At 41.0% G+C, this 21,090-nt stretch overlaps 3 protein-coding genes across 9 annotated transcripts in view; 1 reads left to right on the top strand and 2 right to left on the bottom strand.

Annotated features, from left to right (window-relative positions):
* Nucleotides 1-23: 23 nt before the first annotated feature.
* LOC115057446 (cytochrome b-c1 complex subunit 6, mitochondrial-like) lies at nucleotides 24-1,469 on the bottom strand. Of its 4 annotated transcripts, none has more exons than XM_029524564.1 (4): nucleotides 1,332-1,469; nucleotides 960-1,022; nucleotides 378-539; nucleotides 24-242 (listed from the first exon to the last, which is right to left on the bottom strand). In XM_029524564.1, the coding sequence occupies exons 1-4, from the start codon at nucleotides 1,377-1,379 to the stop codon at nucleotides 210-212; spliced, it is 306 nt and encodes a 101-aa protein (XP_029380424.1). In that variant the 5' UTR covers nucleotides 1,380-1,469; the 3' UTR covers nucleotides 24-209. The 4 variants fall into 4 exon arrangements, with proteins under 4 accessions (XP_029380424.1, XP_029380425.1, XP_029380426.1 ...); XM_029524565.1 differs by having other exon boundaries at nucleotides 960-989; XM_029524566.1 differs by having other exon boundaries at nucleotides 960-983; nucleotides 1,332-1,468.
* A 196-nt stretch (nucleotides 1,470-1,665) lies between these two features.
* nsun4 (NOP2/Sun RNA methyltransferase 4) overlaps nucleotides 1,666-21,090 on the top strand; it is a 44,430-nt gene continuing 25,005 nt past the window's right edge. Inside the window, exons 1-8 of one of the 3 annotated variants that reach the window (XR_003842042.1) lie at nucleotides 1,666-1,759; nucleotides 2,223-2,442; nucleotides 2,617-2,764; nucleotides 2,923-3,077; nucleotides 3,205-3,365; nucleotides 3,468-3,592; nucleotides 3,695-3,827; nucleotides 4,256-4,405. Coding sequence is in view for 2 of the 3 variants with exons in the window: in XM_029525582.1 (XP_029381442.1) it covers nucleotides 1,667-1,759; nucleotides 2,223-2,442; nucleotides 2,617-2,764; nucleotides 2,923-3,077; nucleotides 3,205-3,365; nucleotides 3,468-3,592; nucleotides 3,695-3,827; nucleotides 4,256-4,399 (1,179 nt within the window). In the remaining variant the exon portion in view is untranslated. Of the gene's footprint in view, nucleotides 1,760-2,222; nucleotides 2,443-2,616; nucleotides 2,765-2,922; nucleotides 3,078-3,204; nucleotides 3,366-3,467; nucleotides 3,593-3,694; nucleotides 3,828-4,255; nucleotides 5,891-21,090 lie in introns of those variants that run through there. The other 2 variants (XM_029525582.1, XM_029525583.1) reach the window with 2 other exon arrangements.
* Nucleotides 12,104-14,213, bottom strand: dmbx1a (diencephalon/mesencephalon homeobox 1a). Of its 2 annotated transcripts, none has more exons than XM_029525584.1 (4): nucleotides 14,060-14,213; nucleotides 13,716-13,894; nucleotides 12,700-13,102; nucleotides 12,104-12,543 (listed from the first exon to the last, which is right to left on the bottom strand). In XM_029525584.1, exons 1-4 carry the CDS (start codon nucleotides 14,211-14,213, stop codon nucleotides 12,104-12,106), a joined length of 1,176 nt encoding a protein of 391 aa, XP_029381444.1. The 2 variants fall into 2 exon arrangements, with proteins under 2 accessions (XP_029381444.1, XP_029381445.1); XM_029525585.1 differs by having other exon boundaries at nucleotides 13,716-13,911; nucleotides 14,062-14,213.

The following is a 21,090-nucleotide window of genomic DNA, read 5'->3' as shown; positions in this document are numbered from 1 at the left end:
CATCCATACATGCAGTGATTCACACTTTCCTGTGTCATACACCATAAAGGGTGGTTTTTTTTTTTTTTTTTAATAAGCACAGGAACCCAAGGAAATTAATTTAAATTAACACACAGGAAGACAAAAGCAATCTTCATAACTATCCTGGTTATTGTACAAATTGAACTCTTAAATAGACTAATTCTGCAGAAAGGAACTGGGCAGGCAGGTCATTTCACGTTATGGAACAGCTTGTGCGCAACCTGCAAAGAGAATAACACATCACATTCAGATCAATAGGTTGCAGCATCACACAAAACAAGTTCTGCACATTCTGATCCTTCATATGCTGAAAATGAAGGGCATGTTGTTACACTATCTCTGTGTTGCTCACTTACACAATGATCCCGTGCATGCAGAAAGTCAAAGAGCTCTTCTGTGCAGTCCTCTTCAGTGTGGGACCTGGAGCCAACCCTTGTTTCACAGGCCTCCAAACGCTCCTTGTAGTGTACACAGTGTTCTGTCTGCTCACACTTGGCTCGTATTGTTTCCAGAGGATCCTAAGAAGAATATGAAGAATACAATAGACTTCACTTAAGATACAATCTTTAGCTTGATCATAACTACTCTGTAGGAGAGTTCACAAATTCACTGGAGGATGATTTCTGTATAGTCTCTCAGTAACATAATTTCACTTAGTTAGGGCTAGTGCCTTTTGACCAGAATGGATCCAACTAATAGCTTATAAGTGTGTGAGAGAGATGACAAGAGGACAAATGCACATTTTATCATCTTTAACAGCAGTTGAACTATTGACTATGATGACTTGTCAAATAGTTTTTAAACATGTTTATACTTAGAGTTGTCTACATTTGGACTGAATTATCTTTTTGTTTCCTTAGACAGTTTTATGTGATGACAGGTGACTTAATTGCCACACACATACTGCGTGACAGTTAATATGAACCGATAACACTTACCACCATTTCCTCCTCCTCTTCTTCCTCCTCCTCCTCTTCTTCCTCAGCTGGCGCCTCTTCCTCCTGATCAGTGTCAATGATAGTAAAAGATGCTTGGTTTGAGATTGAGATAATGTCCAACATAGCAAATTAGAGATACACTGGTCACATTGTAAGTATGCTCCTTAAGAAATCCAACAAGCACTAACGACTCCCTGGCGGTACATGTTCAGGTCCCTGGACTAGTCCTCATCAACACAAGCCAAATATCTCAAAACGAACTTCGTTTGGAGTCACATCCACTTTAAGCAGACATTGAACTGGTCTCACCGCTAAACTCAATGAAGTTTGGCTAACCACCAAAGAGACGTTTATCGATATCTTTTTCACTACCTCGTCGTCAGGGTCGCCGTTCGTGAGCATTTTCCTCTCGAAACCCATGATTCCGGCTCCAAAAATCACTACCAAATCCCGACAAAGGACAGAGGTCCCAGCTCGACAGGAGCACCGTTTGTCGCCGAGGACGCGAGGTCGGTCACACACAGGAAGAGAGCAGCGGAGTCGCCGGATGAAGCTTCCTATTGGTGGAGAGCGACTGTGAGGCAGCTCTGGTCCAATCATCGACTGAATACGTATATAAGTCCCGCCCATTCAAAACTTTAGACACGTGGAACTTTTCTCGTGGCCGTCTGGGCAAAGCCGGACCTAAAAAACAGTTGCACGGCATGATGGCTCTGCTCATGAGCACCAGGTTGCTTTTAAGAAAAATTAAAGATTTGAGGAGTTTAACGCCCAGAAGAAACCGAGTGAAAGAAAAATGGGTACGTAGCCAGCAAGGTAATTTTAATCATCTTCATTGTCAATGAGCATTGGCTTTGGTCTGGTGTAAAATATGTTTTTCTGTTTAAAACTATTTTAAGGTCTCTAAAAAATGCCCTTGACTTCAGGCAATAACTGTATGAACAACATACTTAATGAGAGCTAGTGTTTGTTAGCTGTTTGCTCCTGAAATTTGAAAAGACGTGTTAAAGTGGATGAAATTACAAGACTGAAATTGAATCATGTGTTCATGACAAGTGAATCAGATGAAATATTAATTACCTTGACGATATTTCTGCTGTTTTCTTTGTTTGTTTGTTTGTTTGTTGTTTTTGTATCAATTAATGGAATTCATTTCGTTCTTATTTGTTAGGGAAATCAAACTTTCATTGTGGAAATTAAGAGAAACCAGTTTGAATGCAGCCCCTAACGGAAAATGTGTTCACTTCCTCACTTTTTGAACAGGCTGTTTCACATCCCAAACACCCTCCGACCCGCCTGGCCCTGCAGCACTTTGATGCCACCTATGCTGTCCAGCTGGGGCAGCTGTGGCCTTCAGCGCGAGTCGCCTTGCTCTCAGAAAGAAAATACGGTGCTCTGCTCAATAATTTTTCCAACGATGATGTTCTAGCTGAGCTCCAAGCAAATGGATGCAGAGACTTCATCAGCAACACAGACACAGAGGGTAGGCAGAGCTCAGTCAACGTGCCATTTTTTTTGCTTATTTGGTAACCCTGGTAGGAAAAGTGCTACATTTTCTTGAATATGACAGACGTAATTCAATGTCTGATATTACTAAATAAATCTAACTATAGGGAGCCAGATCTCTCATCAAGTCTATATCCATAATTTTTTGCAGCACAACCTTGTCTGGAACAAGAATCCATTGATCATCCTGTGAAGAAATCTGATGATGATGCTCAGCAGCTGCCTCCACTTCAGCTTAGTCCTAACATTAAGTGTGTCGTCTTTCCAAGAGGTGACATCACCAGATTCAAGCCTGCTAGGTAATCTTACTTCCCTTCATGGACATCTGTCCATTGATATCTGTGCTAACTGCATCTGTCGGTCACAGTGTTGACTTTAATGATCACTTATCAGAAAATATGGACTAGTGTCTTCCAAATCAGTGTTTTGACTCTAAGTTCTCCCTTGCTCTCTTAAGACCAGATGCATACAGGCTGCTAGGTTACTATCTCTTGGATGCGGCATCTGTGCTGCCTTGTCTCGCACTGGATGTTCAAGAAGGACACAGTGTGCTAGACCTCTGTGCTGCTCCAGGAGGAAAGACCCTGGCTTTACTTCAGACCCAGGCTATCAGTAAGGAGATTGCACACACAGCATTCATTGCCTATTTTCTTTTTGAGAAGTAGTGTTGTTGCTCTTTTGGGAAGTTGCTGCTAACATTTCAATGCTTTTTTTATTTTTATTTATTTTTTTGTTAAAGGGTTTTTGTGTGTAAATGACTCCTCCGTGTCTCGTACACTGCGACTGAGAAAAGTCCTGCAAAGCTATGTTCCTAAACCATTTTTGACAGACCAGAACCTACGTATAACCTCCTTTGATGGAACCAAGTGGGGGGAAATCGAAAGAAACACTTTTGATAGAGTAAGTCAACAACAATCCTTTTTCAGGGAAAAGCAGCACCTGAATTAATAACCTGTTAATCCAATATTTTCACTCAGCTCCTCCTTTGTTTTCTGTGCTCAGGTCCTTGTTGATGTTCCCTGCACTACAGACAGACATTCCCTCATGGAGGACGACAATAATATATTCAGTAAGAACAGAACTGGTGAGAAACGGAGGCTGCCACAGGTACAGCTGGAGTTGCTGCTGTAAGTATAACAGATCATCAGAATAAATGCTCAAGAACTCCATTGTAAGGCATCAAATGAATAGGCTTGTTTTGTGTTCAACAAGCCCTCTCTGTCCTGCAGGGCGGGAATTGAAGCAGCATGTCCAGGTGGTGAAATCATGTACTCGACCTGCACACTATCTCACATCCAGAACCAGAGTGTTGTGGAACAGGCCATACACTTGGCTCGAGAGATGCACGGCATCGATCTTGAGGTGAGCCAGACGCACACTGACAATATTAGGTCGAGATGCATTTAAGAATGCACCGGTGCCTCAGTTTGAGAAAGCAATCAGCTTGATTTGGATGAACAATAAAAAAGCAGGAATCATAATATATTTCAAAATGAAATTGATAACAAACCCAGTGCAAGATGTAGGAGCAAATTTCCGAACAGGGATTATTTGGATAAAGCCACCACACACTGAGAAACTGCTGCACAAAGCCTAAAAGCCTTTGCGTCCTGGAGCATTTCCAGTGTAGTACTACTCATTGCACATGCAAGTTTATTTGTTTGTTGAATTCATGAATTTGGAGTTTTTCATGGTGTGTGAGCTTTGTCAGGGCACAAAAATCCACACACTCACACCACATCAATCGATGTCTCCCCCTGCCCCCTTCTTTGTCTCATTTCCACTTCCAGGTTGTTGATTTGAAGCCCCTCACACACATGTTTAGGGAAACCTTTCACTTTACTCCTGAACTCCCCCTGGGTGAGATGGTCATTCCACATCTCGCTGCTAACTTTGGACCAATCTACATGTGCAAGCTCAGGAGGCTGACATAGACGAAGGTTTGTGTAGAAACTTGAGGTTTTCAATTTGGGTCACTTAAAGCTGCCAGAATGATTGATATATAAATTTACAAACTGCACCTGTTCAAGGACAGGTGGATGGACTTGACTTTAGACTTTGATCATCACCAGGCTAAATTAGGTATCCGATTCATGGACCTAACTGGACACACTGGACGACACCGAAGATTAGTTTATCAAGAAATTTGGAGACATATGAACCAGCAGTTATGGCAATTTTGAATTTCATAGAAAATTTTCAACATGGTGGAATATTTTGAGTCGAATCAGCTGTGCAGTATGTTTTTTTTCACTTGCAGTTTATTTTTTATCCTATAGGTGGCAAAATAATCTTAAGAGTCATAGCGACCTGTATATTATCTGTCCACTAGGGGACACTAAGTCTGTAAGGGTTACATGAACTCCTGTACATACAGTAGGTCCTCTCCAGGTCAGCTGCATAGAGGTGACTGTTTCAGGTTGGGGAATCTCATCACTGAAATACAGATTCCTGTCAGAATTACCTACTCTCTTTAACTCTACAGTGAAAATGGGTTTGGTTTGTTCTATGGTTATTCATTAGGTTTGATGGCTTTGCCTAATAATGCGATATGTGGCTGTGTAAAAAGAGGCCATAATGAACAGGCAGGTAATGACTGATTCGGCCATTTGGCTTCTCACGTCTGAATCTGTGCAAGTTTCATTATTATAGCCGGATTGACTCCATTTTGCATTTGACATCACCCAGAGGTGACACGTTTCCTCTCATCACAACCTAATGTGAGCGCAGAGGTGCCTCTTTCTATCACACCGCCGATGACCCTTTATGTTGTCCTGCCCAGGCAATGTACCGTGAAAAAGGTGTGTGTGTGTGTGTGTGTATATATACACACACGTGTGTGTCTAACGAGTCCACCTACCGCATCCCACTGTCATTAAGCTGCTCCAAGTGCAGGAGCTGACTCCCATCTGTGTGCAGGGATGGACGGCAGCAATGCAGCTGCCAGATGAACATTAAAGAGGCAGCAGAGAGCTAAAATGGGACGTCTCACCCTGTTTTGCCCCTGCGCTTTTTTATTCCACAGATGAGTGCAGATAATTTTCTGTGCGATTGTGAGTGATTACTGTATTACTGCGGTAAAAGGGGGATGTATCAGGGAATGCAGAGGGAATTAATGACACATAAAAACTATTTTTGTATTGACTGCTCTCGTCTCCAGGGCCTTGAATGCCTCTTTGTGCATCTTGTGATTACCTAAACGTATTGTAAATATGTGTTTCCTATGGGCTCTTACATAAATTTACATGTTTTAACACTCAGGAGACGGCAGACTGTTAGAGATGACTTACTCTCTATTCTGCCTGTCTATAGACTCGACTGGCTGCCTGCTTTATTATTGAATTAGCCAATGAAGCGCTGTGCATTTGTGTCCTTGTGTGTAAGCCTGTGTTAGGGAGACATATGCTGTGTATTAGAAAGATGAATATTACGGATTTAACTACACAACGATGCCTCTGTTGCGTTTTCGAATACAATTGCTTTTTTTTTTTTTTTTTTTTGGTGTCAATAAAGATGCAAAATGCCATCATAGCCATATGTTTTCACCTCATACAACACAAACCACTGAATGACTGATCTTGTACCCTTTAGTAATGATCCATATATTAAAACTAGGTATCTATAGTAAATGAGATCAGAGGCAGAAAGTGCCTGAACCTGAAATGTCTCAAAAAGAAACATCTCTTACAAGAGTTATTCGATATGTTTAAATGTCTGAATAACCTGCCACTGTAAATGATTCAATTTTGTGTCTTCACTGGCTCAAGATAAAAATCAGTGTCTTCATGGTTAGTAAATGCACACCTGGGGGCAAGTTGTCTCTTAGTTTTAGTCTGTGTATTTAAAGCCGATGCTGCTGTTCCAACTGTGCCGTTTTTTTGGGGGGTTTTTCCAGCCCAGAGGTGAAGATCAGACATGCGTCTCAGTAGGTGGTGGGAAAGAGGATTTCACCAGTGGGGGTCTTTGTTGCAGATGCACTGTGTAGACTGAGCCCAGCACGATGCACACTCAGCCACAGGCCAGATAGAAGATGTTATCTGGTGTTTGTGTGTGTGTGTGTGTGTGTTTGTTTTTTTTTTTTTTCTTTTTTTTTTTCTTTTAAAGCTAGAATAAAATGTAAAGTAAAAAAAGTGATACATTTCTATTTCCCTCCACAGTTATCCTGTTATCTTGCCATAATTTTCACTGAAATACAGATTTTTATACAGACGGAAGGCCAGGGAGGGGAGGGGCCAAGAGTAGGGGGGCCAGATTAGTCTTGACTTTTAGATTTTGTACTACAATAACAGAGCTGCGATTACAGTGACAGTGTTGATCAGAGTGTTCAGTAGATGCCATTTACTTTCTGTCATGATTGCATTATTAATTTGTTTGGCACAAATTTTAGGTTAGCTGTTGTGTTTTTGTTTTTTTTTTCTTTTTCTTTTTTTTTTTTCTTCTTCTTCTTTATTTCTTAATACAGAGATAACTGTCTCTTTACCACCTCTGTTTATTTTAAACCTTTATGGACGCAGATGCTCTTTCTTACTAAACTGGAATTTTAGTGTTTTGTTTTTGTTTATGCACCAGTGGAGAAAGAAGTATTCAGATCTTATAGTTGTAAAAAATGTATCTTATAATACATGTACAAGTCCCACATTCAAATTAATTATTTTCAGTTATCAGTTAAAATTCTTTCTGCAATTTTGTCACTCTTGTAACTAATGTGCCCCATTCTGAGATCAAATTATTAACATTAATATATACATCTGCAAGGAGCAATTTACTGGTTTCACTCTTTATAAAAGAGTTTGTTTCAACTTCTTAATTTACTCCGGTAGTTTAATCACGTAGTTGCCAACCTAGGTTTCAGAATTCTCTGTGGAATTACTAGACCAATAATCAATAAGAGGGGAACGAAGAAAACATCATAGACTTTGGGATACAATTCATAATTCTTGATTATTTTTGTGAAATATTAGGGAAACCAAAAAGTTATGTCTAAATTACAGCTCACAACTGCAACATTAAAACGTCAGAATAAAACTAAAACTGATCTGATCTTTGATATTATTTTCAGTCAAAAAAAAAAAACTTTTGAATTTAACATGTTGAACTTTGTAAGCACAAAGGTTTTTTCCATCTCAATTCTTAAATTTAGAAGTAACGACAGGTGTTGTGGAGTAGAAGAGTGGAGTTTCATTATGAGTCATTTTTCTCTGCTTATTGCCGTTGAGAGGGTGTCTATTTATTTTTGTAAAAATGTGCTCTAAGGCAAAGTAATCCATATCCATATCAGCCACTGCTGTTTGTTTTTTTGGGGGGGATGTAGTAACATAAAAATTTCATATTATAGGAAGTTGAATGCCTTGTATTTTTGTTGCAACAAATTGCAGGGAGTGGTTTCCCCAGAGAACTAAAGACTCTCCTTTAAATTACTTTCAACAAGCGTCATACATCAGACATGTTTTCAGCATGCGAGCTGAGCTTTCACTGACATACTTGGTACTCCATGAACTGGCAGAGCGCTCCCATTTGGTTTAGTGAGGCCCGCATTGGAAATGCAACCATAGGTTTAGGCTGCAGACAGATTAGGAAGAGAGAGAATGGAGGTTTTCTTCTCACTAAGAAGATTACCCGGGGAGGGGCGAGATGGCAGTCAGAGTGTTTAAGGAAAAAAAAAAAAAAAGGACAAGAAGAAAATGGAAGATGAAGTGGAACTAAAGGAGGGTGGCCCAGGATACACAGTTTAGCCACCTGTTGTTTGCCCCTTGATATCACATCTCTCTTTGTTTTTTTTTTCTGTCTGTATAAGCAGCCATCTCTGCTGGATGTCTTCCTCCATTAATCAGTTAAAAAAAAAAACTTTCGGGGAAAAGGCTAGGACTGTTGGCATGGCAGTTTTGACACATTTAAACATTGTGTCTGGGCTAAATTTCTGTGTGAATTATAGCACCCAACCAAGTTGCAGCTGTGAGCCTGATTATACTTGTGCTTCCCTCACCCTGAAGTTCCCGCTGGTGGTTTCCAGGAGGGCTTTGATGTGTATCTGGGCAATGCACTATTAGAGGGATTTCCCTGGGCCTGACAGCTCAGAGAATATGCTGCGAAATGGCAGTGCCAGTGGGCTAAAAGAATGCTGGAAACAGGATTAGGATCATATTCTGGCAGACCCTGTCACCTCCTTAATGGGCCGTGATTTCTAACGCTGGCACTTTTCATTCTTGCCATGCTTAAAACCTTTAAGAGAACCATGGAGAGGAGGGAGAGAAATGCGCTGATTGAATGGTACACTGTGATTTTTGTGTGCAGGGCTTGCTTTGGGGGGCTGTGTGTGTGAGAAAAGGACAGTCAATGGAGAATGTACAATGTAGTGATATTTCTTTCACAGCCGTAACTCTGCTGCATTCAGAAAAAAACACTACAATATTTAGTTTTGGAAGGTTTAAAGTATCAACTCTAAAAGTAGAGTACCTGGGTACCATTTCTGCAATGGGTTTTAGAGAACCTACACAAACATACACACAAATGCACACATCATCACATGCTTAAAGGAAAGTAGATGTGTGTCTGCCTATAAATAGATTTTACGGCATTAGTGGTGGATATACAGCCCTGAGTGTTTGAGATGGAAGCACCTGATCCAGCACCAAGGGCTCAGCACACTTGACCCTGCAGCAGTACAATCTAGCAATCCTTGTTCAACCCCCGGGGTGTGTGTGTGCGTATGTGTTTATGTGTGTTTATGTGTGTGTTTGGGGGATGGGTGTTAAGAAAAGAGAGAACATTTGGAACAAGAGTATTGTTATGTTCTCTGGTCCAGAGTCCCACGGGAGGAAATCCTGCCGCGAATAGATTCCTCTCCTGGATAACAAGGACATTCACGCCGGCTGCATATCCACACCACAATCTTATCAGTCACACAATCGGGATGACCTTGGCTGAGGACGGACAATATGTATGTAGTGTAATAAAACACAACAAGGTAAGGGTGAGATGTTACACCCACATTAACACTGCTAATCTGGTGAGATCATTATCCCCATCTATCCGACTTTTGGAAAGCAGCCATTCATAACGGTCGAAAATAGGGCTCAGTGCAGCTGCCAAGGTGTGTTTGTTATTTACACCCACTGATGGGGAAAATATCTATTAAAGGCCAATTCAATTAACAGCAGAGAAATTTCATTCACACAGGGCAATACGTGTAAAGTTTTCTGTGGGAACAGCAAGGACACATTTAGGAGGGTCTGGAAAATATGCCCAATTTCCCCATTTGTGTGTGAGTGAGTGAGTGTAAGAGAGCTCAGTTGGGTTGGGGGTCTGTGCGTTTTGACAAACCATGCTGTTAAAGATATAATAGCAGCATAATCACCGCCCCGGGCCGTCATTCTTCAGGATAATGGCCCGCTTATTCATTGGGGATGGCTTATGTCTCCGTGCAGCTTTTTATTTTTCAGATTATGCTGCTCTCTTTCTGTCGGCCCTGCTCTTTGTCTCAATGCAGATACTCATGTATTTTTTTGTTTATCTGTTGTTTTGTAATTCCTTAATTTCTCTATTATCCTCTCACCATCACCTTCTCTCCCATAGTTTAATTTCTGAGTCAGAAGAAAGGCTTGTCTATTATTATGTCACCATTATTATTATTTAACATGCTTCAACTTGTAACTTTACATTGGCCTAAGAAGGCGATTAACTTTGATGCACGAAATAAATTTTCCCGTTTAATATTCACTGAACAGTTAAAATGTATGATTCTTAATCTTGTATCAGCTTTTGGAGTTTCTAAATTGATGCTGTTTAATGGATGCAAACTACATGAAAGTTCGGTTTACTCAAAACTGAGTAACTTTTGAGTTCACATAGAAGTCATCATTATAAAGATTTTCAAGCATTTTATTTGATTATTTTACAACAACACTAGTTCAAGTCTACATTGTAAAGGAGGGGTAAAGGAAACACACTGCTGATGGTCCAATCACTTTTCTCCTTCACCAATATAAATCTATCTACCATTGGACCAAGTAGTTTGACAGAGACAGTCGGGGCAACAGCATAAGAATAAGAGTGACAACAGAACTCAGACAGCAGTCATGACAGCAGTACACAATTATTCACTGAAATCTTTTGACCTCCTTTGACTTCAAGCTTTTGTCTGGATTGATTGCAAACTACAGAAGGTGGCAGTTTTCCAACAATCCAAATATGTTTCACTGCTTCTTTTAGATCAATTCCAGAAACTGAACACACTGAAGAAATTAATTCAACCCAGGATCAGGACACAGACAACCAAGAGAGGAGGGGTAGACAGGGCTGCCGGTGAGCTCGGCAAATACAATCTTACAATCTGACAGCTAAAGGAATTTTATCTTAGACAGTCCATTATCAGTTTTACAACATAATAGGAACTTTACAATTACCCTAATGGTGAACATTAATAGATAAACTTTTTTTATATTTTACATATTAAAATAATGTGCTTTTTTTATTTGAAGACTTTATTTGCCTGAACACATGACCAGAAAACATCAGAGACATGTGCGACTCTCTTGCCAAGTGCTAACAGTTAGCCCGACTTTCAATGAAAAGCTGCATGTTTCCTCAAGAGAATATTAAGGCAAGAATAACTGCTGAGAAAATGAGTCAAGACATTATTTATCCATGTTTAGCATATCATTTTGTATTCAAAGGAAATTGATTTACATTGAATGCAAAATGATGTCCAATTGATGTCAATTATGCTTTGACCTTAATTGAACGTTGGTGTACAGACCTTCTGAATTCATAAAGGCTGTTTTAAATGGTATGCATGTTCATAATTGCATTTGCCCCAGCTCCCTCAGCCCAGGGCAAGATGTAATTAAAAGCTTTGAGAATTTAGTCACTGAAATCATTTTCTCATTAACAAGCCAGCCTCCGTACAACGTGGTACATTACTGGCCATTAAACTGGTAAATTAGTCATGTTTAATTATGCTGTTGAGGACAACATGGCTCGGCTTTATTTTTATTTATGTGCTGTTGTGTAGTACATGCTATGTACATAACCACGTGGCTTAATTGAAATGTCAATAGTCCTTTGACAGAAATCGTCATTTTGCTGCACAAACGTAATCTTTTCTTTCTTTTTTTTTCTTCCTGGCCAACTGAGCCCAACCCCTCCAAAAGTGCCTCATTTATTCACATTATCCTTGTAAACATTATTTGCATTTTCTGTCAGAGTGCATCCATCATCAGCTGTTCACATCGTCTGTAGTGACTTTTTTTTTTTTTTTAATTTCAGACGTTAAAAAGGTTCAACTTTACAAGTCTGTTGGAAAATTCATATGAGTGTGGAATACATTTGCTGTCCTCTGAGTTGGGACACTCACTTGATTTTCACATGGATTTTGTTCAGACCTTGAGCTGCAGTAAAAGCTAATTGGAGTCAAACAAGCTGTGAACCTGTTGTCTTTCTTTAAAAGCTTCTGAATGATGTAGGTCCAGGGCATTTTTTATTTATGGACATCTCATTTTGTTGTGTGCCCATCTGCTTGAGTAAGGGTCAGCATATAGCTCCTAAAGACCTATCACAGTCACATAGATATGCAGTAGTGTGGTTGATGTGTAAGCCAAGGTTGTGTCCTAGTTTACATTGTCCTCCTTGCAGTCTGATTCTCAGTTAGACATTGTGTCCAGTCCAAGCGAGGCAGCATGTTGTTTGGCCCTCAGACGCAGGTTTTCGATGCTTGTGGTCTTGCTGTTGTGGCTAGTGAGGCCACCCGCAGCCGACGCCTGAAGCAGGGGACTGTTCCACACCTGCTGGGCATGATGGGACAGAGACTGGTAGTAGGACTGACAAGGCAGAGAGCCAAGCGGCGCGGGTGGCATGTTAACATTCATTCCCAGGTAGGGGAGTGAAGAGGGGGCAGCGAGGTCAAAAGCAGGGTAGTGCACCAGGTTGTTGGTGGCAGCCATGTGCTGGCGGAACTGCTCCTGCAGACGAAACAGGCTGAGGGGAGAGGAAGAGTAAGAGTGGCTCTGAGAGAGAGGCCCACTGCTCGCCATGCCACTGCTGGAAGAGGAGGGTGTCACAGATGGAGAGACCAGGGGAGAGTCTAGACAGGAAGAAGAGGGCATTAAGGTATTACTTATTACATGTAATTATCAGTCAGTTTGTGAGAGTTGCCGAGGGCATCCTATGTTTGATGAGTTTGTGATGGCTAAAGAAAGGTATTCAGCCTTTATTGGAAAAAAGCATCTCAGCTTCTTACCTGGTTTAGGGCTGAGTCTTTTGCAGGGAGACACATCCCCTGGTGTTACTGATCTCTCACACTTTATCTCCTCTCTTTGAGATTTACTCTCATCTTCCTTATCTGTGGCGTTATCCTCCGTCGCTGACTCACTGCCTGAGTGTTCTGCAGATGTGACGTTGAGCTCCATGTCCAGTGGTACAGGACGGACCACGGGACCATCCGTCTCCAGAGAAGATGAAGATGAAGAGGAGGAAGAGGATGATGGGGGTAACTGGGTGTCAGAAAGGATGGTGGTGGAAGGCGGTATGTCCTCTTTCTCACTTCCTCCTTCACCTGACACCTCCTTCTGCTTTTGCAGCTGCTCCTTCTGAAGGCTGCGTTGCTTCTTGCGGAACTTGGCCCTGCGGTTCTTGAACCAAACCTGGTGGCAGAGGGAAGAAGGAAGTGAGTTAGGGGTAGAACAAGTTGAAAAGATTTGCGTCAGTGGAAGAAATCTGTAGAAAGCTAAAGAGTTCATGGGACAGAAAATGGTTAATGTGATTGGGGATTAAATAATGTGTGAAAAACTAAAAACTCACGTTACACTAAAAACACTGCTTAAATATTACTAAAACTAAATATAAATTTTTAAAAATGAATCTGCTGACTGTATTTTAGTAAGTACTGTGCACTAAGTATGCAGAATTTGAGAAAGAAAATTAAAATGCATTTATTTAGATTTTTATTTTGATATTTAACTGTCTTCATCTACATTTCCATTAATCCAGATGACAAAGTACGCTTTATATTTCTTTTACTATTCTATCCCCAAGTCTTATCTAAATAAAAAAGATATCCCAGTCCAAAAGGTTAGTCCCAGTTTGCTACAAAGCCTACGTAAAACTCCCCTAAAAGGCCCTCTAAAAATATTGTCTATGATTAAAATGAGAGAAATGCTGTTTTTTCCGAATTTTACATATTGCCAACACTAAGCATAATGCAACTCTTAAATCCATGTATTTTCTGTGCGGCGTTTTTCTTTAGGAGAGGCTGACCTGCACTCGGGCCTCGGGCAGATTGGTGCACATGGCCAGTCTCTCCCGCATCACCACATCTGGGTAGTGGGTCTTCTGGAAAGTCTTCTCCAGCGCCTCCAGCTGCTGTGCCGTGAAGGCCGTGCGGCTGCGGCGCTGTTTGCGGTGCTGGGAGCCGTAGCGTGCCTCCAGGATGATGTCTTGAAATGCGCAGCCGTTGTAAGGGAAAACACACGATACGTTTTATTTTACTGCATTGACCCCAGAAACTTTAAAGAAAATGTTAAATAATTTGTAACATGATGGCATAGAGGAGGCAAATCTGTGTGTATGTGTGTGTGTGTGCACGAGAGAGACTCAATTACCTGCTAGTCTCTCGGCCAGCGTAAGCGCGTGCACGGACGGCCGGTAGTCGGGCGCGTGCTGCGCCTGTTGGGCTGCCTGCTGGTGCAGGTTGTACATGGCGCTGAGGGAGTTCATGGCGTGCAGAGAGTAGCCGTTCACCCCGTAGTGCTGCATGTTGAGAGGTCGCTACCTGCAGATCAGAGGGAGAGGAGGGTTCACCCCGTTTGCTCAAGGACAGTTAGAGTTAGAGAGCACGTGATCTCCAACACACACCCAGCTGTCATCAGCCATGAAGCACATATTCAAAAATAAATATTAAAAGAAGGTCCGGCTATGTAACACAAAACATTTAATTAATGTATTTATTTATTTATTTTTACTTTATTTTGGTTAATGAGAGCAGGTCCACGCGGTCAAGGGCCAACAGATTTCAATGTGCGCACTCAGACAAAAGTGTTATCCATTAACATCCAATTATCACCCTGTTCATTCCATTAATTATACAAAAGACTTTTAATTGAGGCAATTATCACTCGTTCCCATAATGAACCGAAACGGATGCTTTATTCATGAATTTATTCACGTCTGATCCTGGAGAAGCCAAATCCCCATTTAAAATGTTGCTTTGACAGATAAAGGCTTTGATGAAATGTGTTGGAAAATGATATAAGGAGATTTGTTCCGGTTCTCGGTGACAAAACGTGCAACCGGATACCAGGATTATTTTTAATGGGCTATGATTAGAAAATGCTGTTTTCTGTGGTGTTCACTTTCCATTTACTGTCATTTTATATTGAGAAAATATTTTATTCAAACATTTAAAAGCAACGCGTCCATTTTTTTTTTTCATTTCTACAGGGAATTGGGCCCTATATATTGCTACATTTTATACTGATACGGAGATGATTTGTTGAAGGAAACATCCATGTTAGTCTTTAAAAAGACAGGGTTAACACTCCAAAACTCTATTTTGTAGTTCTCCTTCACGGCCGAGATTTTCATAGATGAAACGCTTGAGGACACGATTAGATATGTATTAGTGCGGAGGAGGCTGGCAGGAGGGGATATCTCCCAGGCCCAAACAGTTATTATAACTATTACAGAAAGACCACGGGGAACAGATATAAATCTTTCTGCTTTATGACAGGTACGGTGTCGAGGGATCTGGCTGAGTTTCTTGGATTTAAACAGATAACTTGTGAAAATATCTTTCGATAGAATCTTAAAAGTTTTATCAACTATGGTTTTATTTCATTGGATCACTTCATCGATGAAATACATTTGCGTGTGAAGCCAAACTATAGAAATTAATTTTAGAAATTAGAAATTAAATTCGCATTTGCTCTCTAACTGGTCAGAACATTCGCTGTACTTTGAAACGTAATTTTATATTAACTTGACCGAGGTTCGTGCCTTCTACATTATCTGTAGAAGACATATTTTAGTTCTGACTTGGTAGTTCTTGTAACAATGAAACCGTATAAAAGGCTGGTTAAAGCTTTGTTTTTCTGTTTTTCAATAGATGATTATGATGATTGTTGGTGAATGAGTGAGTGTGTGTTTGTGTGTGGCCGCAGTGCCCATTCCCAGCCTATTAAGGGGCTGCGGAGGCTGATGAATGTGATCAGAGGGCAGTGGGGAATAGTTTAATTCGCCGGGACAGAAGGTGCTTCGCTAAACATTTACTTTACTCCCCCAAGTATTTGAGTTGAATGGGCCCCCCCCCCTGCCCTCCCCTCCCTTTCCCCTCTCTGGCGGCCTCTTATCCCATCGCCCCGGGGCAACGTTTTGGCTGAGATGTATGGCTTCTCCGCGGGTAAAAATATGCATGTTGATCCCCATTTGGCTCCTCGTCTAATGGAAGTGCAAATAGGTTTCGACTGCGAGGCCCTCCATTTATCATCAACGCTGACACGGACGGACGTACAGTGGGACTTTGTGGTAGCTCGAGGTTGGAGCTCCCGTGCATGCGCACATGAGCGCGCGCGGGCACCTGTGTGTGCGTGCGTGTTCTAGCAAGAGACCAACGACTTTTTTGTTTTTGCACGTTTTCCGTGAAATTAAAGGCAGGGCACACATTTTGATGTGATTAAGCTTCAATTTACTCAAAATTAATTGGAGAAAATTCACCACACGTCCACCTGCCTGCCTGGATCTCTGGTTAAAGTTTAGTGACTAAAACGTCAGCCACTGATTTTAATATACATTTGTACTAAAACTGCAAAGAAATGCATCATCATCCATTTGGGTGTTTTTAGTCTTCTTGCTCTTTTATTTTGTGTGCAGATAAACTTTTTAGCGTCAAGCCTGCCTTCTCAGGGATTACCATCTTATATCTCTCACTACATCACTGCTTACAACCTGTATCCTCCTGCCCATATCAAATTCAGCACAAAAGCTCATCAGAGTGAGCCCGTCAGTGCTGTTATTGTCATTCATAAGCCTCGATCTGCTCCAGGCACTGGGCCCTCCTGGCAGCCCTGCTCAATGCTTCGATTATCAAACCGTCATTATGTAAATTGGCATGTACAGTGCAACTCTTTGATCCGACTAAATTAGGAAAAATGTTATTTGCCATCGGCCCTCAGGGGCAGGAGTCGACCTGACAATCTGCTCTTTGCTGTGTCACTAGTGTAAACTGTCAGAGGGCGAGGAGCAGCTTTGATTTTTCTCTCACATGTTAATATAAAGGACATTTGCTATGTAGGGGCCGGGTTTAAATGTAATTTTATTTTATTTTTTAGCATTTATACGGTCTGTTATTGTTAAAGAAATCCCGACTTCGCTGACCCGTGTCCGAATATAATATAATATTCTATGTTTATAGTGCAGAACAATTTAATAAGAACGTTTTTTTGTATTATTGTTTTTCCAGTATATTTGGTTCATTGGTACTTCAGTCATCCTGAGCCTTTTTAGTATGAACTCCAAAGTATTTCCTCTAAGCAGAGAAAGGAAAGGAGTGAAGCACATGATCTACTTTATTTTGGCTATTTTGGTTTTTTCTGAATTCCTGATAGTTTATCACAAGTTTTTAAATCTAATTTAAATATACCAATGGTTGTGGTTGTTGTAAATTAAAGTCCTCGAGTCAAGCATATTGTTTGCATACAAGACATTTAAAACGAACCTGTTCTTAATAATAATAATAATAATAATAATAATAATAATAATAATAAATGAAAACAACTTTTCAACCCCGAATATGTATGTTTTTTTTCTCCAAACAACGAAATAAATCTTTAGACTTCATTTGTGAAAGCTGCCAGCATAACGTGCACAAAACCAAATAATAGTTGCGCACACACTGCAAACACAACAAAGCGTTCTCAGACAATGCGGGTATTTTAAAGCGTTTGAACAGTTCGGTTAGACAGACAGGAGAAGTTTTTACCTCTGCTGCAGACGCTCGTCTTTACTGCGGCTCCCTCAGACAGCGCTCTTCTTCAGCCTTCAGCTGCTGTCTTGTTGTTTGTTTTGTTGAGGTTTTGTTTTTTGGTGGCAGCTTGTTGTTTCTTCCTGTTAGCCGGAACTGAAAAAATCTGCCCAGAGGAAAAAATTCATCCAGTCTGTGGCTCTAACTTCAGGTCCGCTCCTCGCCGGCTCGCTCGCGCTCCACCTGCAGTCTCCTGTCCGCTTGCAGACTTCTCCGCGTCTCGCGCAGACGTGGGAAACCGCCATCTGCTGGAGCTCGAGAGCCCGGCGGAGAGATTTTAAGGGGCGCCTCGCGGGGGTCACGCCGGCTTCCTATTGGCTGTCCGCGCTGTCAGTCAGGGGAAGCAGGTAGCTGATGGCTCCGCTGCTCCGACTTCTGGAGTTACTTTCAAATATGATCAATTTAAGCACATTATGTCCGCTAAGTCCCTCCGTGTCTGTCCACACGGCCCCCCTCCCATAAACAAGGGAGTGCGGAGTGAGGCTTATTAACGACTCCAGTTTGAAAAAAAAAAAGTCCACATATTTGCTTTTCTCACAGGAAGGGAAAGAGATTGTATGTTTTTGAAATGCGATTTATTGTTGTTGCTTTGACCAACATGTTTAGACTTACAACTTCTGATGAATGACTAATTTAAAAAGGGTAAAAAAAATATATATTATACTTTGACGGTCGTTTTATTGTTTATTGTTTTATTTTTACAAGGCATGTGTAGGCCTTGTAAAAATGAGTTTTATTTGTTTTTCCTTACTCAAATCCAACACCCACAAATTTGTGTGAACTCTGTGCATGAAACCAACCAACCAACCAAACCAGCCTTTCCTTCTGCGTTTTGTGAAGCAAAGCAACTAACCTTTAGTCTGTTTGCTCTTCGGCTTTCCCTCCATGCCACTGGAGGAGAGGGGACTTTGGAGAGATGGTTAATAGATGCCAGGATGCTGCCTTTAGATTCTCTCCCGGCCTGGAAGGATTTGGGATGGGATAGGGAAGACAAGACGCCATCTCAGCCTCCAAAAACCCCTGTCTTAAAATGACTGCGGGTAAGAGGATTAGGGCAATAATGCCCTTCTCTTCTTGAAGGGTTTTTAGAGAAGATTTCTTCTCCCGGAGCAAAACCGTTTAGGTAGGGAATTAAGGGCAGCGCAAAGTAGCCTTTTAATGTAAAGCTTGCATATTTTGTTGAGAGATTCTTTGGGAAAGTGCTTGGCCTATAACGCAGTTTATCTCTGACCATGTTTCTCACTCTGACAAATTTGAACTGGAGACAAATCATTTCATGGAGTGGAGAATATTAATGTTTGACTTGGGCTACTGTAAAGAAACATATCTGGGCCCAATGGCACTTTTTATGGGCAACCAGGGGTTTAAGGACATTTATCATGAAGTTACATGGGCCACTTGGTTAGTGTGTGTGTGTGTGTGTGTGTGTGTGTGTGTGTGTGTGTGTGTGTGTGTGTGGATGGCAGTGAATGTCCGCAGTGGTTTCGTCTAATAATCTTGAATTTACTTTTTAATAATAAAGACAACGTGTCATTTTAAAATATAGTTTAGCACCAGTATGGTCAAATATATTTAAGAAATAATGAATGATTATATTGATTTTGCAAGTGGAATGCAGAACCAATAAAAAAACGGATAAATTGAAAATCAACAGATATATAAACCAGTTAAAATATTCGATAGTTTTATTTGCTTAATCGTTGAAAACTTTATATTTTAAAGGTAATTTATTATTATTATTGTTAACATTATGACGATTATTGTTGTTATTATTATTATTATTATTATTATTATTATTATTATTATTATTAATTTGTAATTGATGCCTGCTGTCTTTTTGTTTCTTCTCATGCCTCCTTAAACTTTCTCGGTGTGTTTCTTCAAAGTCTTTTTCTCTCGCCTGGAAAAAAAACTCGTGTGCCTCCCTGGTTTTGTCGCCTTGGTAGGCTCCTATCATTCGATTTTTTTCTCCGAGGTCTGAGAAAGAAAGAGGATTAACTTGTGAACCAATGGAAATAAGAACTTAAACGGGAGGTAAATCTGGCCACTGTCTCTTTGTGAGGACCGTCTCTAAAGCAATTAAAGCGAGAAAGAGTTTCTTCTCAGCTCCTCTCCACCTAAAGCTCCTTAGAGCGACTAGAGCTGTCCAGCGCATCTGAAGGGCTTAAACTCCAAAAAACAGCTCCCTTTACCCCTGTACCCTGCCATGCACCACTGAATACAAGGTGGGTAGCCTACACAGTGACCTCCAGCTGACAACTCAAAATATCCAATATAGCCAACATTCATCTGTGTGGGCAGCTGATGATCTTCCCTTTGTAAATGACAAAAATAATTTCTTTGACAAAAGTAGACCCAGACTACGTTTTTTGCAACCAGGTTTAACCCCTTTTGTATTTCTCTTTTGGCAGAAAACGTATAATGTATTTTCTTATGTGCATAATTCACACAGATAAACTTCCTCCTCTCATCTCATGTGTTTGACTAATAAAACGATCCTTATAGTCAGAGAATTTCTGCTCTCTAATAGCTAATTAATACTCTTAATGATGTTTCTGCAACTTCATGAATACATTAAGTCTGCGATCCAGTCAGCTTCCGCCTCCCCGGCACCATTCAAGGGTATTTCAGCATCTGTTCATCCCACAGCAATTAATCATTTTGATGTGTAGTTTAAAATCGACTTCTTGCAGGAGACCTTTTTGACAAGAATAACAAAGCAATTTGCCAGGAGCCACCTCTTAGACACGTTATTAGCAGCACTTCCACTGTAAGACCTGCTTTCATATTTATTTATTTTCTAATGCATTAGATAAATGAATTTAAAGAGACAGGGACTGTTTTTGCGCTTTATTGTCAGCTCCACGCCTCTGAATCCTCCTGAAATCCCTTTTATTGGTGACAAGATCTCAGCATCTCCTCTGCAAATCCCTCCTCTAAAAGTTTCCAACCTGTCAGTTTCCTCTAAAAGCTGCATAATTCCCTCTCCACCCTTTTTCTCTCTATTCTTTCTTCTTGCGTTCTTTTCTCCCTTGTCTCAATCCTTCTGTCTCGTTTCTTTTCCTTGCCTTCTCTCCCTTCTCTCTCTCTCTCTCCCTCTCTCTCTCTCTCCTCTCCTCTCCTCTCCTCTCCTCTCTGGCCCGGTTCCCTCTGCACAAGGGGCCCCATTGTATAGTCCTAATCCAGAGGCAACACAGCTTTAGGGACATGCAGGGATAAAAGGCCCATCAAGCCCACAACTTTATGGGGGCAAATCTCTCCCTAATCCTTCGCTTTATCTAAACAAAAGCCCCTCTGCCTTAATCCACCTATGTGTTGAAAAAAAACGGAGGAAAAACTGGAGAGAGCGGCAGAGAATGGGAGAGAAGAGAGAATAAGAAAGAAAAGGAGAGAGTGAACAAGAGAAAAAAAATCTCACACTCTAGGACTGAAGTAGGAGAGATCATACGAGGAGGGTCAAAGTTTCCTAGATGAGCTGAGTAACAGCAGCATTCACCTGCACGGAGGAAACTTCTATTCATCCAACTTCACCAGCAGTTACTTAACTGGAACTGAAATAAGATGTACCATGACCTTCACTCAGTTAAATTCAGGTCATATTTATGATGAAGTCAT

This window comes from Echeneis naucrates, chromosome 17 (assembly GCF_900963305.1).
Source record: "Echeneis naucrates chromosome 17, fEcheNa1.1, whole genome shotgun sequence".
NCBI lineage: Eukaryota > Metazoa > Chordata > Actinopteri > Carangiformes > Echeneidae > Echeneis > Echeneis naucrates.
The sequence above is the reverse complement of the archived record's forward strand: the minus strand, read 5'-3'. Positions and strand labels throughout refer to the sequence as shown.